This window comes from Phyllobates terribilis, unplaced genomic scaffold (assembly GCF_046119375.1).
Source record: "Phyllobates terribilis strain yellow unplaced genomic scaffold, ASM4611937v1 Scaffold_2853__1_contigs__length_102383, whole genome shotgun sequence".
In the NCBI taxonomy this organism is placed as follows: domain Eukaryota; kingdom Metazoa; phylum Chordata; class Amphibia; order Anura; family Dendrobatidae; genus Phyllobates; species Phyllobates terribilis.
In genome coordinates, this window is record NW_027365607.1 from 22,700 (window position 1) to 41,652 (window position 18,953).

An 18,953-nucleotide genomic window follows, 5' to 3' on the forward strand; every position below is an offset into this window, starting at 1 on the left:
ACTACCTGTCCTCTCCACAGTGCTGCACCGCCCCACATCTGCTCCTCATCTCTGTCCACCACACTACCTGTCCTCTCCACAGTGCTGCACCGCCCTACATCTCCTCCTCATCTCTGTCCACCACCCTACCCATCCTTTCCACAGTGCTGCACCGCCCTACATCTCCTCCTCATCTCTGTCCACCACACTACCTGTCCTCTCCACAGTGCTGCACCGCCCTACATCTCCTCCTCATCTCTGTCCACCACACTACCCGTCCTCTCCACAGTGCTGCACCGCCCTACATCTCCTCCTCATCTCTGTCCACCACCCTACCCATCCTTTCCACAGTGCTGCACCGCCCCACATCTCCTCCTCATCTCTGTCCACCACACTACCCATCATCTCCACAGTGCTGCACCACCCTACATCTCCTCCTCATCTCTGTCCACCACACTACCTGTCCTCTCCACAGTGCTGCACCGCCCCACATCTCCTCCTCATCTCTGTCCACCACACTACCTGTCCTCTCCACAGTGCTGCACCGCCCTACATCTCCTCCTCATCTCTGTCCACCACCCTACCCATCCTTTCCACAGTGCTGCACCGCCCCACATCTCCTCCTCATCTCTGTCCACCACCCTACCCATCATCTCCACAGTGCTGCACCACCCTACATCTCCTCCTCATCTCTGTCCACCACACTACCTGTCCTCTCCACAGTGCTGCACCGCCCCACATCTCCTCCTCATCTCTGTCCACCACACTACCTGTCCTCTCCACAGTGCTGCACCGCCCCACATCTCCTCCTCATCTCTGTCCACCACACTACCTGTCCTCTCCACAGTGCTGCACCGCCCTACATCTCCTCCTCATCTCTGTCCACCACCCTACCCATCCTTTCCACAGTGCTGCACCGCCCCACATCTCCTCCTCATCTCTGTCCACCACACTACCCATCATCTCCACAGTGCTGCACCACCCTACATCTCCTCCTCATCTCTGTCCACCACACTACCTGTCCTCTCCACAGTGCTGCACTGCTCTATATCTCCTCCTCATCTCTGTCCACCAACCTACCCATCCTTTCCACAGTGCTGCACCACCCTACATCTCCTTCTCATCTCTGTCCACCACCCTACCCATCATCTCCACAGTGCTGCACCACCCTACAGCTCCTCCTCATCTCTGTCTACCACCCTACCCATCCTTTCCACAGTGCTGCACCGCCCTACATCTCCTCCTCATCTCTGTCCACCACACTACCTGTCCTCTCCACAGTGCTGCACCACCCCACATCTCCTCCTCATCTCTGTCCAGCACCCTACCCATCATCTCCACAGTGCTGCACCACCCTACAGCTCCTCCTCATCTCTGTCTACCACCCTACCCATCCTTTCCACAGTGCTGCACCGCCCTACAGCTCCTCCTCATCTCTGTCCACCACACTACCTGTCCTCTCCACAGTGCTGCACCACCCTACATCTCCTCCTCATCTCTGTCCACCACCGTACCCATCATCTCCACAGTGCTGCACCGCCCTACATCTCCTCCTCATCTCTGTCCACCACCCTACCCATCCTTTCCACAGTGCTGCACCGCCCTACATCTCCTCCTCATCTCTGTCCACCACACTACCTGTCCTCTCCACAGTGCTGCACCACCCTACATCTCCTCCTCATCTCTGTCCACCACCCTACCCATCATCTCCACAGTGCTGCACCGCCCTACATCTCCTCCTCATCTCTGTCCACCACCCTACCCATCATCTCCACAGTGCTGCACCGCCCTACATCTCCTCCTCATCTCTGTCCACCACCCTACCCATCATCTCCACAGTGCTGCACCACCCTACAGCTCCTCCTCATCTCTGTCTACCACCCTACCCATCCTTTCCACAGTGCTGCACCACCCTACATCTCCTCCTCCTCTCTGTCCACCACCCTACCCATCATCTCCACAGTGCTGCACCACCCTACAGCTCCTCCTCATCTCTGTCTACCACCCTACCCATCCTTTCCACAGTGCTGCACCGCCCTACATCTCCTCCTCATCTCTGTCCACCACACTACCTGTCCTCTCCACAGTGCTGCACCACCCCACATCTCCTCCTCATCTCTGTCCACCACCCTACCCATCATCTCCACAGTGCTGCACCGCCCTACAGCTCCTCCTCATCTCTGTCTACCACCCTACCCATCCTTTCCACAGTGCTGCACCGCCCTACAGCTCCTCCTCATCTCTGTCCACCACACTACCTGTCCTCTCCACAGTGCTGCACCACCCTACATCTCCTCCTCATCTCTGTCCACCACCCTACCCATCATCTCCACAGTGCTGCACCGCCCTACATCTCCTCCTCATCTCTGTCCACCACCCTACCCATCATCTCCACAGTGCTGCACCGCCCTAAATCTCCTCCTCATCTCTGTCCACCACCCTACCCATCATCTCCACAGTGCTGCACCACCCTACATCTCCTCCTCATCTCTGTCCACCACCCTACCCATCATCTCCACAGTGCTGCACCACCCTACAGCTCCTCCTCATCTCTGTCTACCACCCTACCCATCCTTTCCACAGTGCTGCACCGCCCTACATCTCCTCCTCATCTCTGTCCACCACACTACCTGTCCTCTCCACAGTGCTGCACCACCCCACATCTCCTCCTCATCTCTGTCCACCACCCTACCCATCATCTCCACAGTGCTGCACCGCCCTACAGCTCCTCCTCATCTCTGTCTACCACCCTACCCATCCTTTCCACAGTGCTGCACCGCCCTACAGCTCCTCCTCATCTCTGTCCACCACACTACCTGTCCTCTCCACAGTGCTGCACCACCCTACATCTCCTCCTCATCTCTGTCCACCACCCAGCCATCATCTCCACAGTGCTGCACCGCCCTACATCTCCTCCTCATCTCTGTCCACCACCCTACCCATCATCTCCACAGTGCTGCACCGCCCCACATCTCCTCCTCATCTCTGTCCACCACACTACCCATCATCTCCACAGTGCTGCACCGCCCCACATCTCCTCCTCATCTCTGTCCACCACACTACCTGTCCTCTCCACAGTGCTGCACCACCCCACATCTCCTCCTCATCTCTGTCCACCACCCTACCCATCATCTCCACAGTGCTGCACCGCCCCACATCTCCTCCTCATCTCTGTCCACCACCCTACCCATCATCTCCACAGTGCTGCACCGCCCTACATCTCCTCCTCATCTCTGTCCACCACACTACCTGTCCTCTCCACAGTGCTGCACCGCCCTACATCTCCTCCTCATCTCTGTCCACCACCCTACCCATCCTTTCCACAGTGCTGCACCGCCCCACATCTCCTCCTCATCTCTGTCCACCACCCTACCCATCCTCTCCACAGTGCTGCACCGCCCTACATCTCCTCCTCATCTCTGTCCACCACCCTACCCATCCTTTCCACAGTGCTGCACCGCCCCACATCTCCTCCTCATCTCTGTCCACCACCCTACCCATCCTCTCCACAGTGCTGCACCGCCCTACATCTCCTCCTCATCTCTGTCCACCACCCTACCCATCCTTTTCACAGTGCTGCACCGCCCCACATCTCCTCTTCATCTCTGTCCACCACACTACCCATCATCTCCACAGTGCTGCACCGCCCTACATCTCCTCCTCATCTCTGTCCACCACACTACCCATCATCTCCACAGTGCTGCACCACCCTACATCTCCTCCTCATCTCTGTCCACCACCCTACCCATCATCTCCACAGTGCTGCACCGCCCCACATCTCCTCCTCATCTCTGTCCACCACACTACCCATCATCTCCACAGTGCTGCACCACCCTACATCTCCTCCTCATCTCTGTCCACCACCCTACCCATCATCTCCACAGTGCTGCACCGCCCTACATCTCCTCCTCATCTCTGTCCACCACCCTACCCATCATCTCCACAGTGCTGCACCACCCTACATCTCCTCCTCATCTCTGTCCACCACCCTACCCATCATCTCCACAGTGCTGCACCGCCCTACATCTCCTCCTCATCTCTGTCCACCACCCTACCCATCATCTCCACAGTGCTGCACCACCCTACATCTCCTCCTCATCTCTGTCCACCACCCTACCCATCATCTCCACAGTGCTGCACCGCCCCACATCTCCTTCTCATCTCTGTCCACCACCCTACCCATCCTTTCCACAGTGCTGCACCACCCTACATCTCCTCCTCATCTCTGTCTACCACCCTACCCATCATCTCCACAGTGCTGCACCACCCCACATCTCCTCCTCATCTCTGTCCACCACCCTACCCATCATCTCCACAGTGCTGCACCGCCCCACATCTCCTCCTCATCTCTGTCCACCACCCTACCCATCCTTTCCACAGTGCTGCACCACCCTACATCTCCTCCTCATCTCTGTCTACCACCCTACCCATCCTTTCCACAGTGCTGCACCACCCCACATCTCCTCCTCATCTCTGTCCACCACCCTACCCATCATCTCCACAGTGCTGCACCGCCCCACATCTCCTCCTCATCTCTGTCCACCACACTACCTGTCCTCTCCACAGTGCTGCACCGCCCTACATCTCCTCCTCATCTCTGTCCACCACACTACCTGTCATCTCCACAGTGCTGCACCACCCTACATCTCCTCCTCATCTCTGTCCACCACCCTACCCATCATCTCCACAGTGCTGCACCGCCCTACATCTCCTCCTCATCTCTGTCCACCACCCTACCCATCATCTCCACAGTGCTGCACCGCCCCACATCTCCTCCTCATCTCTGTCCACCACCCTACCCATCATCTCCACAGTGCTGCACCACCCTACAGCTCCTCCTCATCTCTGTCTACCACCCTACCCATCCTTTCCACAGTGCTGCACCGCCCTAGATCTCCTCCTCATCTCTGTCCACCACACTACCTGTCCTCTCCACAGTGCTGCACCGCCCCACATCTCCTCCTCATCTCTGTCCACCACACTACCTGTCCTCTCCACAGTGCTGCACCGCCCTACATTTCCTCCTCATCTCTGTCCACCACCCTACCCATCATCTCCACAGTGCTGTACCACCCTACATCTCCTCCTCATCTCTGTCCACCACACTACCTGTCCTCTCCACAGTGCTGCACCGCCCCACATCTGCTCCTCATCTCTGTCCACCACACTACCTGTCCTCTCCACAGTGCTGCACCGCCCTACATCTCCTCCTCATCTCTGTCCACCACCCTACCCATCCTTTCCACAGTGCTGCACCGCCCTACATCTCCTCCTCATCTCTGTCCACCACACTACCTGTCCTCTCCACAGTGCTGCACCGCCCTACATCTCCTCCTCATCTCTGTCCACCACACTACCCGTCCTCTCCACAGTGCTGCACCGCCCTACATCTCCTCCTCATCTCTGTCCACCACCCTACCCATCCTTTCCACAGTGCTGCACCGCCCCACATCTCCTCCTCATCTCTGTCCACCACACTACCCATCATCTCCACAGTGCTGCACCACCCTACATCTCCTCCTCATCTCTGTCCACCACACTACCTGTCCTCTCCACAGTGCTGCACCGCCCCACATCTCCTCCTCATCTCTGTCCACCACACTACCTGTCCTCTCCACAGTGCTGCACCGCCCTACATCTCCTCCTCATCTCTGTCCACCACCCTACCCATCCTTTCCACAGTGCTGCACCGCCCCACATCTCCTCCTCATCTCTGTCCACCACCCTACCCATCATCTCCACAGTGCTGCACCACCCTACATCTCCTCCTCATCTCTGTCCACCACACTACCTGTCCTCTCCACAGTGCTGCACCGCCCCACATCTCCTCCTCATCTCTGTCCACCACACTACCTGTCCTCTCCACAGTGCTGCACCGCCCCACATCTCCTCCTCATCTCTGTCCACCACACTACCTGTCCTCTCCACAGTGCTGCACCGCCCTACATCTCCTCCTCATCTCTGTCCACCACCCTACCCATCCTTTCCACAGTGCTGCACCGCCCCACATCTCCTCCTCATCTCTGTCCACCACACTACCCATCATCTCCACAGTGCTGCACCACCCTACATCTCCTCCTCATCTCTGTCCACCACACTACCTGTCCTCTCCACAGTGCTGCACTGCTCTATATCTCCTCCTCATCTCTGTCCACCAACCTACCCATCCTTTCCACAGTGCTGCACCACCCTACATCTCCTTCTCATCTCTGTCCACCACCCTACCCATCATCTCCACAGTGCTGCACCACCCTACAGCTCCTCCTCATCTCTGTCTACCACCCTACCCATCCTTTCCACAGTGCTGCACCGCCCTACATCTCCTCCTCATCTCTGTCCACCACACTACCTGTCCTCTCCACAGTGCTGCACCACCCCACATCTCCTCCTCATCTCTGTCCAGCACCCTACCCATCATCTCCACAGTGCTGCACCACCCTACAGCTCCTCCTCATCTCTGTCTACCACCCTACCCATCCTTTCCACAGTGCTGCACCGCCCTACAGCTCCTCCTCATCTCTGTCCACCACACTACCTGTCCTCTCCACAGTGCTGCACCACCCTACATCTCCTCCTCATCTCTGTCCACCACCGTACCCATCATCTCCACAGTGCTGCACCGCCCTACATCTCCTCCTCATCTCTGTCCACCACCCTACCCATCCTTTCCACAGTGCTGCACCGCCCTACATCTCCTCCTCATCTCTGTCCACCACACTACCTGTCCTCTCCACAGTGCTGCACCACCCTACATCTCCTCCTCATCTCTGTCCACCACCCTACCCATCATCTCCACAGTGCTGCACCGCCCTACATCTCCTCCTCATCTCTGTCCACCACCCTACCCATCATCTCCACAGTGCTGCACCGCCCTACATCTCCTCCTCATCTCTGTCCACCACCCTACCCATCATCTCCACAGTGCTGCACCACCCTACAGCTCCTCCTCATCTCTGTCTACCACCCTACCCATCCTTTCCACAGTGCTGCACCACCCTACATCTCCTCCTCCTCTCTGTCCACCACCCTACCCATCATCTCCACAGTGCTGCACCACCCTACAGCTCCTCCTCATCTCTGTCTACCACCCTACCCATCCTTTCCACAGTGCTGCACCGCCCTACATCTCCTCCTCATCTCTGTCCACCACACTACCTGTCCTCTCCACAGTGCTGCACCACCCCACATCTCCTCCTCATCTCTGTCCACCACCCTACCCATCATCTCCACAGTGCTGCACCGCCCTACAGCTCCTCCTCATCTCTGTCTACCACCCTACCCATCCTTTCCACAGTGCTGCACCGCCCTACAGCTCCTCCTCATCTCTGTCCACCACACTACCTGTCCTCTCCACAGTGCTGCACCACCCTACATCTCCTCCTCATCTCTGTCCACCACCCTACCCATCATCTCCACAGTGCTGCACCGCCCTACATCTCCTCCTCATCTCTGTCCACCACCCTACCCATCATCTCCACAGTGCTGCACCGCCCTAAATCTCCTCCTCATCTCTGTCCACCACCCTACCCATCATCTCCACAGTGCTGCACCACCCTACATCTCCTCCTCATCTCTGTCCACCACACTACCTGTCCTCTCCACAGTGCTGCACCGCCCCACATCTCCTCCTCATCTCTGTCCACCACACTACCTGTCCTCTCCACAGTGCTGCACCACCCTACATCTCCTCCTCATCTCTGTCCACCACCCTACCCATCCTTTCCACAGTGCTGCACCGCCCCACATCTCCTCCTCATCTCTGTACACCACCCTACCCATCATCTCCACAGTGCTGCACCACCCTACATCTCCTCCTCATCTCTGTCCACCACACTACCTGTCCTCTCCACAGTGCTGCACCGCCCCACATCTCCTCCTCATCTCTGTCCACCACACTACCTGTCCTCTCCACAGTGCTGCACCGCCCTACATCTCCTCCTCATCTCTGTCCACGACCCTACCCATCATCTCCACAGTGCTGCACCACCCTACATCTCCTCCTCATCTCTGTCCACCACACTACCTGTCCTCTCCACAGTGCTGCACCGCCCCACATCTCCTCCTCATCTCTGTCCACCACACTACCTGTCCTCTCCACAGTGCTGCACCGCCCTACATCTCCTCCTCATCTCTGTCCACCACCCTACCCATCCTTTCCACAGTGCTGCACCACCCCACATCTCCTCCTCATCTCTGTCCACCACACTACCCATCATCTCCACAGTGCTGCACCACCCTACATCTCCTCCTCATCTCTGTCCACCACACTACCTGTCCTCTCCACAGTGCTGCACTGCTCTATATCTCCTCCTCATCTCTGTCCACCAACCTACCCATCCTTTCCACAGTGCTGCACCACCCTACATCTCCTCCTCATCTCTGTCCACCACCCTACCCATCATCTCCACAGTGCTGCACCACCCTACAGCTCCTCCTCATCTCTGTCTACCACCCTACCCATCCTTTCCACAGTGCTGCACCGCCCTACATCTCCTCCTCATCTCTGTCCACCACACTACCTGTCCTCTCCACAGTGCTGCACCACCCCACATCTCCTCCTCATCTCTGTCCACCACCCTACCCATCATCTCCACAGTGCTGCACCGCCCTACAGCTCCTCCTCATCTCTGTCTACCACCCTACCCATCCTTTCCACAGTGCTGCACCGCCCTACAGCTCCCCCTCATCTCTGTCCACCACACTACCTGTCCTCTCCACAGTGCTGCACCACCCTACATCTCCTCCTCATCTCTGTCCACCACCCTACCCATCATATCCACAGTGCTGCACCGCCCTACATCTCCTCCTCATCTCTGTCCACCACCCTACCTATCCTTTCCACAGTGCTGCACCGCCCTACATCTCCTCCTCATCTCTGTCCACCACACTACCTGTCCTCTCCACAGTGCTGCACCACCCTACATCTCCTCCTCATCTCTGTCCACCACCCTACCCATCATCTCCACAGTGCTGCACCGCCCTACATCTCCTCCTCATCTCTGTCCACCACCCTACCCATCATCTCCACAGTGCTGCACCGCCCTACATCTCCTCCTCATCTCTGTCCACCACCTTACCCATCATCTCCACAGTGCTGCACCACCCTACAGCTCCTCCTCATCTCTGTCTACCACCCTACCCATCCTTTCCACAGTGCTGCACCACCCTACATCTCCTCCTCATCTCTGTCCACCACCCTACCCATCATCTCCACAGTGCTGCACCACCCTACAGCTCCTCCTCATCTCTGTCTACCACCCTACGCATCCTTTCCACAGTGCTGCACCACCCTACATCTCCTCCTCATCTCTGTCCACCACACTACCTGTCCTCTCCACAGTGCTGCACCACCCCACATCTCCTCCTCATCTCTGTCCACCACCCTACCCATCATCTCCACAGTGCTGCACCGCCCTACAGCTCCTCCTCATCTCTGTCTACCACCCTACCCATCCTTTCCACAGTGCTGCACCACCCTACATCTCCTCTCCATCTGTCTACCACCCTACCCATCATCTCCACAGTGCTGCACCACCCCACATCTCCTCCTCATCTCTGTCCACCACCCTACCCATCATCTCCACAGTGCTGCACCGCCCCACATCTCCTCCTCATCTCTGTCCACCACACTACCTGTCCTCTCCACAGTGCTGCACCACCCCACATCTCCTCCTCATCTCTGTCCACCACCCTACCCATCATCTCCACAGTGCTGCACCGCCCTACAGCTCCTCCTCATCTGTCTACCACCCTACCCATCCTTTCCACAGTGCTGCACCGCCCTACATCTCCTCCTCATCTCTGTCCACCACACTACCTGTCCTCTCCACAGTGCTGCACCACCCTACATCTCCTCCTCATCTCTGTCCACCACCCTACCCATCATCTCCACAGTTCTGCACCGCCCTACATCTCCTCCTCATCTCTGTCCACCACCCTACCCATCATCTCCACAGTGCTGCACCACCCTACAGCTCCTCCACATCTCTGTCTACCACCCTACTCATCATCTCCACAGTGCTGCACTGCTCTACATCTCCTCCTCATAGATTACCCCCCCTATAATTGAGCCCTGCGGCTTTAGGACAGTGAGGACGTGGACCCAGAAATCACGAGGTAATGTCTCTATCTCCAGGGAGGCCATCTTCTCCATCCAGTACAACATCCGCGCGTTCATGAACGTCAAACACTGGCCATGGATGAAGCTTTACTTCAAGATCAAGCCTCTTCTCAGAAGTGCGGAGACCGAGAAGGAGATGGCGGCCATGAAGGAGGAATTCACCAAAACCAAGGATAATCTGGCAAAGTCGGAGACGAAGAGGAAGGAGTTGGAGGAGAGGATGGTGAAACTTCTCCAGGAGAAGAATGACCTGCATCTGCAAGTTCAGTCTGTAAGTATGGAGACCTGTATGCAGCGTCCCCGATAGGGGTGTCAGTCTGCAGCGCCCCTGGAGGTGGCCATTAATAAGTTTTTCTCTTACCATAAGGAAACAGAGAACCTGACGGATGCGGAGGAGCGATGCGATCAGCTGATCAAGAGTAAAATTCAACTGGAGGCCAAAATCAAGGAACTGACCGAGAGACTGGAGGACGAGGAGGAGTCCAACGCCGAACTCACAGCCAAGAAGAGGAAACTGGAGGACGAGTGCTCCGAGCTGAAGAAGGACATTGATGACCTTGAGTTGACATTGGCCAAGGTTGAAAAGGAAAGACATGCAGTTGAGAACAAGGTAGGCTCCTCCAGAGGAGGTGTGGGGGTGCGGAGACGTGTCCAGACACTCAACGTACATCGGGGCTCTTCTGTAATAGGTTAAAAACCTCACCGAGGAGATGTCCACCCTGGACGAGACCATCGCCAAGCTGACCAAGGAAAAGAAGGCCCTTCAGGAGGCCCACCAGCAGACCCTGGATGACCTGCAGGCTGAAGAAGACAAGGTCAACGCCTTGACCAAGCTGAAAACCAAACTGGAGCAACAGATTGATGATGTGAGGGCAGATGGATCCCGGGGCGTAGCGTTACTATATGAAGACTATACTTGGGTGTTACCCCTTTACATGTGCCAGGAGGAGTTACCCTGGTCTCATTTAATTATTTATTAACCCTTCCCTGTAGCTGCAAGGCTCTCTGGAGCAGGAGAAGAAATCCCGGATGGACAATGAGCGGGCCAAGAGGAAGCTCGAGGGGGACCTGAAACTTGCCCAGGACTCCATCATGGACCTGGAGAACGATAAGCAGCAGCTGGACGAGAAACTGAAAAAGTAGGGAGGAGGCTGGAGGCCTCCATTCCATATAATGCTCTCCTCATCTAAAGCCTCACTTTCTTCTCCCGAAGGGTTTGTTACAATGTATCGGTGTAAGTGTTCCTGTTGTCCCATCTATTCACAGGAAAGATTTTGAGATCAGTCAACTGCTGAGCCGGATCGAAGATGAGCAAGTGCTGGGGAACCAACATCAGAAGAAGATCAAAGAGCTACAGGTGCAACCTGCGTCACCAAATGCGTCACCACACGGGTCACCACACAGGACATCCAGGTCATGGGTCACACAGAGGACACAGACCTGCTTGGGTGTTAGAGGGGTCCGTCCACCCTTCAGGGCTACAGTCAAGGGATAATTTGTACCTTTCAGTCCCGTCCTCCTTGTGTGGCCTTGCTGTGATGTTTCTGACCCTTCCACCCCATTTTACACTTAGTCTCGCGTTGAGGAACTGGAGGAAGAGATGGAAGCTGAGAAGGCGACGCGAGCGAAGGCAGAAAAGCAGCGATCTGAGCTGACCCGGGAGCTGGAGGAGATCAGCGAGCGGCTGGAGGAGGCCGGAGGGGCTACCATGTCCCAGATCGAGGTCAACAAAAAACGGGAGACGGATTTCCAGAAGATGCGCCGAGATCTGGAGGAGATCTCCCTGCAGCACGAGGCCACGGTTGCCGCTCTGCGCAAGAAGCATGCCGACAGCGGAGCGGAGTATGGCGAGCAGATCGATAACCTGCAGCGCGTGAAGCAGAAGCTGGAAAAGGAGAAGAGCGAGATGAGGATGGAGATCGACGACATCAATGGCAACCTGGAGGCCATGACCAAGTCCAAGGTCAGGAGGATGCAGGGCCGGCAATGACCCCCCTGGGGCTGCTAGGAGTATGGGACGGTACACGGATATGACGATCCAGTCTCCTGGAAAGTTCTCCAGATTTCTGACCTACTTCTCAAGAGCTCAAAGAATGAAAACCTTCTCACAGCTGCAATTATTTCCAGTCTACTATGACCAGAACTGGCTGGAGATCCTTGGGATCCTACTGGCTTCACCAGACTAATACATTGTAGCAAACCCTCAGCTGTGCGAATGTTTCCAGAGATCTTGAAAATGGTGAGAAATTGATAGATACAGAGCGTATATATAATAAGAAGGTTAAAGCCAAGTCTTTTCTTACGTGAACGCTCAGGTGAACCTGGAGAAGATCTGCCGCATGCTGGAGGACCACCTGAGCGAGTTCAAGGTCAAGACGGAGGAGAACCAGCGGACGGTGGTGGAGCTCACCGCGCACAAGGCTCGTCTGCAAACTGAGACAGGTGATGAGGACAATGCATGTGCCGTATGTGGAGCTGCAGCCATCGGGGGGCGCACTGCACTCAGACGGTTGGTTCTGGGCTCAGGCTTATGATGCTGGGTTTAGGCTTATAGGGGTGGGCTCAGCCTTCTTGTGCTGGGCTCAGGCTTATCGAGATGGGCTCAGGCTTATTTATGGTGGAGAGCTCAGGCTTATGGAGGCGGATTCTGGATTATGATGGTGGGCTCAGGCTCATGGTTGTAGCTCAGTCCTCCGGTAATGAGTTCAGGATTAAGGTGCTGGGCTCAGGTTTATAGGGATAGGCTCCATCTTATGGAGGTGGGCTCCGGCTTATGGTGGTGGATTAAAGTTTGTGGTTTTGGGTTCAGGTTTATGGAGGTGGGCTAAGGATTATGGTGCTGGGCTTAGGTTTATGGTGGTGGGCTCAGGATTATGGTGATGAGCTCAGGCTTATGGTGTTGGACTCAGGCTTATGGTGCTGGGCACAGATTTGTAGTTGTGAGCTCAGGCTTATGATGGTGGGCACAGGCTTATGGCATTGGGCTCAGGCTCATGAGTATCTTAGGACTTTGGTAGTGAGCTCAGGATTATGGTGCTGGGCTCAGGTTTGTAGTTGTGGGCTGAGGCTTATGATGGTGGGCTCAGGTTTATGGTGGTGAGCTCAGGCTTATGGTGGTGAGCTCAGGATTATAGGGATAGGCTCCATCTTATGGAGGTGGGCTCCGGCTTATGATGGTGGATTAAAGTTTGTGGTTTTGGGCTCAGGATTATGGTGCTGGGCTTAGGTTTATGGTGGTGTGTTCAGGATTATGGTGGTGTTCTCATGTTTTTGGGGGTTGGGTTCAGACTTCTGAAAGTGGAGGCCATGGTGGTGAGCTCAGGCTTATGATGCTAGTGGCAGTGGAGGCTCATGGTGCTGGGCTCAGGCCTACGGTGGTGAGCTCAAGCCTATGGTGGTGGACTCAAACTTTTGGTGGTGGGCTCACATTTATGGCACTGATGGTGGTGGGCTCATGCTTATGGTGGTGAGCTCAGGCTTATGGTGGTGAGCTCAGGCTTATGGTGGTGAACTCAGGCTTATGGTGGTAGGCTCAGGCTTATGGTGCTGAGCTCAGGCTTATAGTGCTGAGCTCAGGCCTATGGTGGTGGACTCAGGCTTTTGGTGGTGGGTTCAGCATAATGATGGTGGGCTCAGGCTTTTGCTGGCATGCTTAGTCTTATGGTTTTTGCTCAGGCTTATGGTGTTGGGCTCAGGCATTGGGCTCACGCCTATGGTGGTGTGGTGGCGGGTCAGGTTTATGGTTGTGGGGTCAGGCGTAAGATGTTGGACTCAGACTTATAGTGCTGGGCTCAGGCTTATGGTGGTAGCTCAGGCCTATGGTAGTGAGCTCAGGATTATGGTATTGAGCTCAGGTTTATGGTGTTGGACTCAGGCTTATGGTGCTGGGCACAGATTTGTAGTTCTGAGCTCAGGCTTATGATGGTGGGCACAGGCTTATGGCATTGGGCTCAGGCTCATGAGTATCTTAGGACTTTGGTAGTGAGCTCAGGATTATGGTGCTGGGCTCAGGTTTGTAGTTGTGGGCTGAGGCTTATGATGGTGGGCTCAGGTTTATGGTGGTGAGCTCAGGCTTATGGTGGTGAGCTCAGGATTATAGGGATAGGCTCCATCTTATGGAGGTGGGCTCCGGCTTATGATGGTGGATTAAAGTTTGTGGTTTTGGGCTCAGGATTATGGTGCTGGGCTTAGGTTTATGGTGGTGTGTTCAGGATTATGGTGGTGTTCTCATGTTTTTGGGGGTTGGGTTCAGACTTCTGAAAGTGGAGGCCATGGTGGTGAGCTCAGGCTTATGATGCTAGTGGCAGTGGAGGCTCATGGTGCTGGGCTCAGGCCTACGGTGGTGAGCTCAAGCCTATGGTGGTGGACTCAAACTTTTGGTGGTGGGCTCACATTTATGGCACTGATGGTGGTGGGCTCATGCTTATGGTGGTGAGCTCAGGCTTATGGTGGTGAGCTCAGGCTTATGGTGGTGAACTCAGGCTTATGGTGGTAGGCTCAGGCTTATGGTGCTGAGCTCAGGCTTATAGTGCTGAGCTCAGGCCTATGGTGGTGGACTCAGGCTTTTGGTGGTGGGTTCAGCATAATGATGGTGGGCTCAGGCTTTTGCTGGCATGCTTAGTCTTATGGTTTTTGCTCAGGCTTATGGTGTTGGGCTCAGGCATTGGGCTCACGCCTATGGTGGTGTGGTGGCGGGTCAGGTTTATGGTTGTGGGGTCAGGCGTAAGATGTTGGACTCAGACTTATAGTGCTGGGCTCAGGCTTATGGTGGTAGCTCAGGCCTATGGTAGTGAGCTCAGGATTATGGTATTGAGCTCAGGTTTATGGTGTTGGACTCAGGCTTATGGTGCTGGGCACAGATTTGTAGTTGTGAGCTCAGGCTTATGATGGTGGGCACAGGCTTATGGCATTGGGCTCAGGCTCATGAGTAGCTTAGGACTTTGGTAGTGAGCTCAGGATTATGGTGCTGGGCTCAGGTTTGTAGTTGTGGGCTGAGGCTTATGATGGTGGGCTCAGGTTTATGGTGGTGAGCTGAGGCTTATGGTGGTGAGCTCAGGATTATAGGGATAGGCTCCATCTTATGGAGGTGGGCTCCGGCTTATGGTGGTGGATTAAAGTTTGTGGTTTTGTGCTCAGGATTATGGTGCTGGGCTTAGGTTTATGGTGGTGTTCTCATGTTTTTGGGGGTTGGGTTCAGACTTCTGAAAGTGGAGGCCATGGTGGTGAGCTCAGGTTTATGATGCTAGTGGCAGTGGAGGCTCATGGTGCTGGGCTCAGGCTCATGGTGCTGGGCTCAGGCCTACGGTGGTGAGCTCAAGCCTTTGGTGGTGGACTCAAACTTTTGGTGGTGGGCTCACATTTATGGCACTGATGGTGGTGGGGTCATGCTTATGGTGGTGAGCTCAGGCTTATGGTGGTGAGCTCAGGCTTATGGTGGTAGGCTCAGGCTTATGTTGCTGAGCTCAGGCTTATGGTGCTGATCTCAGGCCTATGGTGGTGGACTCAGGCTTTTGGTGGTGGGTTCAGCATAATGATGGTGGGCTCAGGCTTTTGCTGGTATGCTTAGTCTTATGGCTTTTGCTCAGGCTTATGGTGTTGGGCTCAGGCATTGGGCTCACGCCTATGGTGGTGTGGTGGCCGGTCAGGTTTATGGTTGTGGGGTCAGGCTTACGATGGTAGGCTCAGACTTATAGTGCTGGGCTCAGGCTTATGATGGTAGCTCAGGCCTATGGTAGTGAGCTCAGGATTATGGTATTGAGCTCAGGCTTATGGTGTTGGACTCAGGCTTATGGTGCTGGACACAGATTTGTAGTTGTGAGCTCTGGCTTTTGATGGTGGTCTCAGGTTTATGGTGCTGCGCTCTGGCCAATGATAGTTAGCTCAGGCTTATGGCGCTGGGCTCAGTTTAGTGGTTGTGGGATCAGGCTTATGGTGATGGGCTCAGGTTTGTAGTTGTGGGCTGAGGCTTATGATGGTGGGCTCAGGTTTATGGTGTTGAGCTCAGGCTTATGGTGATGGGCTCAGGCTTGTGGTGCTGGGCTGAGGTTTGTGGTTATGGGCTCAGGTTTGTGTTTGTGGGCTCAGGCGTATGGTGATGGGCTCAAGCTTATGGTGTTGAGCTCAGGCTTATGGTGTTGAGCTCAGGCTTATGGTGTTGAGCTCAGGCTTGTGGTGCTGGGCTGAGGTTTGTGGTTGTGGGCTCATGCTTATGGTGTTGAGCTCAGGCTTATGGTGCTGGGCTCAGTTTAGTGGTTGTGGGATCAGGCTTATGGTGATGGGCTCAGGTTTGTGTTTGTGGGCTCAGGCGTATGGTGATGGGCTCAAGCTTATGGTGTTGAGCTCAGGCTTGTAGTGCTGGGCTGAGGTTTGTGGTTGTGGGCTCAGGCGTATGGTGATGGGCTCAGGTTTGTGTTTGTGGGCTCAGGCTTATGGTGTTGAGCTCAGGCTTGTGGTGCTGGGCTCAGGTTTGTAGTTGTGGGCTCAGGCTTATGGTGTTGAGCTCAGGCTTATGGTGCTGGGCTCAGTTTAGTGGTTGTGGGATCAGGCTTATGATGATGGGCTCAGGTTTGTGTTTGTGGGCTCAGGCGTATGGTGGTGGGCTCATGCTTATGGTGGTGGGCTCATGCTTATGGTGGTGGGCTCAGGCGTATGGTGTTGAGCTCAGGTTTGTGGTTGTGGGCTCAGGCTTATGGCGGTGGTCCTGAGTTATGGATGTGACCTTGTCATATATATATATAACACATCTAGAAATGACTTTTGGGTCTGGAGAACATCTATGGATGCTTTGGGGGGGATGGTAAACCACTAGTATTTTGCACTCTGCATTTGATTTCAGGTGAGCTGTCTCGACATCTGGAAGAGAAGGAGTCTCTGGTTTCTCAGCTGTCGAGGTCCAAGCAGGCGTTCACCCAGCAGATCGAGGAGCTGAAGAGAAGTCTGGAGGAAGAAGTGAAGGTGAGATGACGGAGACCTGGATCTGCAGGTCTTCTCCAGGCCATGTAACGCATCTGATTACATGACTCCCTCCCAACGTTTCCCCATAACTAGACCAAGAATGCCCTGGCTCATGGCCTGCAGTCGTCTCGTCACGATTGTGACCTCTTGAGGGAACAGTACGAGGAGGAGCAGGAGGCAAAGTCGGAGCTTCAGAGGGTCCTGTCCAAGGCCAACGGTGAAGTGGCGCAATGGAGGACGAAATACGAAACCGATGCCATTCAGCGCACCGAGGAGCTGGAAGACGCCAAGTAAACACATATATATATATATGATCTGGTAAAGTCTAAATTCTGGTGGGAGTCTCTCCAGTTAGAGCGGTATATCCCACAATACAAACTTGGACGAGAGGACATCACTTTCATCTCTAAGCAGAGAGTTGGTGGTATTAAACTAATATTTGTATGTAGCATCCTGATGAAGGGCTGTCGGGAGTTTCAGCGGTTAGAGCAGTATTATCCAGTATGTTAGAGGTAATGTAATGTGACCTACAATATATAGTCAGTACGGACCAGTGTGATCATTACTGCTCTCGGACCTGCAGGAAGAAGTTGGCGCAGCGCCTCCAGGAGGCGCAGGAGCACATCGAGGCTGTAAATTCTAAGTGCGCCTCCCTGGAGAAGACTAAGCAGAGGCTTCAAGCAGAGGTGGAGGACCTAATGATTGATGTGGAGAGGGCGAACTCGCTGGCGGCTGCTCTGGACAAGAAGCAGAAGACCTTTGACAAGGTATTAGGATGTGTAAATGTCCACGCCACATCACACAAGAAGAAAAGCCATCGACAGTATTGGGAGAAATCCACTATTTTACAGATCCTGAGATAATAAGTCAGAGCACTGAGAAAATATCTCCGATGATAGAGCTGTGAGATAATAGATAAAACGTCATGATCATAAGTCAGAGCACTGAGAAAATATCTCACATCATAGAGCTTTGAGATAATAGATAAAACGACATGATCTGAGATAATAAGTCAGAGCACTGAGAAAATATCTCACATCATAGAGCTTTGAGATAATAGATAAAACGTCATGATAATAAGTCAGAGCACCGAGAAAATATCTCACATCATAGAGCTTTGAGATAATAGATAAAACGTCATGATAATAAGTCAGAGCACTGAGAAAATATCTCAGATGATAGAGCTTTGAGGTAATAGATAAAATGTCATGATCTGAGATAATAAGTCAGAGCACCGAGAAAATATCTCACATCATAGAGCTTTGAGATAATAGATAAAACGTCATGATAATAAGTCAGAGCACTGAGAAAATATCTCAGATGATAGAGCTTTGAGGTAATAGATAAAATGTCATGATCTGAGATAATAAGTCAGAGCACTGAGAAAATATCTCACATCATAGAGCTTTGAGATAAGATAAAACGTCATGATAATAAGTCAGAGCACTGAGAAAATATATCAGATGATAGAGCTTTGAGGTAATAGATAAAATGTCATGATCTGAGATAATAAGTCAGAGCACTGAGAAAATATCTCAGATGATAGAGCTTTGAGGTAATAGATAAAATGTCATGATCTGAGATAATAAGTCAGAGCACTGAGAAAATATCTCCGATGATGGGGAGTTGAGATAAAACATCAGTTACATAATAGATCAGGGCTCTGAGATGATCCCTGATATGAGATCAGGATCCTACAAAATAATCTTGGGATTTCCGATAAGTCTGATAAGAAGTCCAGGATCTGAGATAATATAGAATAAGTACGGTAAGTATCTGAGATATTGTCTAATATGTGGTCTGAAACTGAGATAATAAGTCATGATCTGTAATAATAATTCAGGACACTGAGATAATAGGTGTGAGAGTTGGATTTGAGATAATATTAGATATGTGGTCA

At 53.8% G+C, this 18,953-nt stretch overlaps 1 protein-coding gene across 1 annotated transcript in view; it reads left to right on the forward strand.

Moving 5' to 3' along the window:
* LOC141247275 (myosin-3-like) overlaps nucleotides 1–18,953 on the forward strand; it is a gene marked incomplete at its 3' end in the record, with an annotated part of 44,270 nt that overhangs the window by 18,480 nt on the left and 6,837 nt on the right. The window contains exons 18-27 of the mRNA XM_073669198.1: nucleotides 10,115–10,370; nucleotides 10,467–10,709; nucleotides 10,789–10,965; nucleotides 11,093–11,238; nucleotides 11,366–11,456; nucleotides 11,673–12,062; nucleotides 12,415–12,541; nucleotides 16,935–17,053; nucleotides 17,147–17,343; nucleotides 17,637–17,820. Of these exons, the coding sequence (XP_073525299.1) occupies nucleotides 10,115–10,370; nucleotides 10,467–10,709; nucleotides 10,789–10,965; nucleotides 11,093–11,238; nucleotides 11,366–11,456; nucleotides 11,673–12,062; nucleotides 12,415–12,541; nucleotides 16,935–17,053; nucleotides 17,147–17,343; nucleotides 17,637–17,820 (1,930 nt within the window). The remainder of the gene's footprint in view (nucleotides 1–10,114; nucleotides 10,371–10,466; nucleotides 10,710–10,788; nucleotides 10,966–11,092; nucleotides 11,239–11,365; nucleotides 11,457–11,672; nucleotides 12,063–12,414; nucleotides 12,542–16,934; nucleotides 17,054–17,146; nucleotides 17,344–17,636; nucleotides 17,821–18,953) is intronic.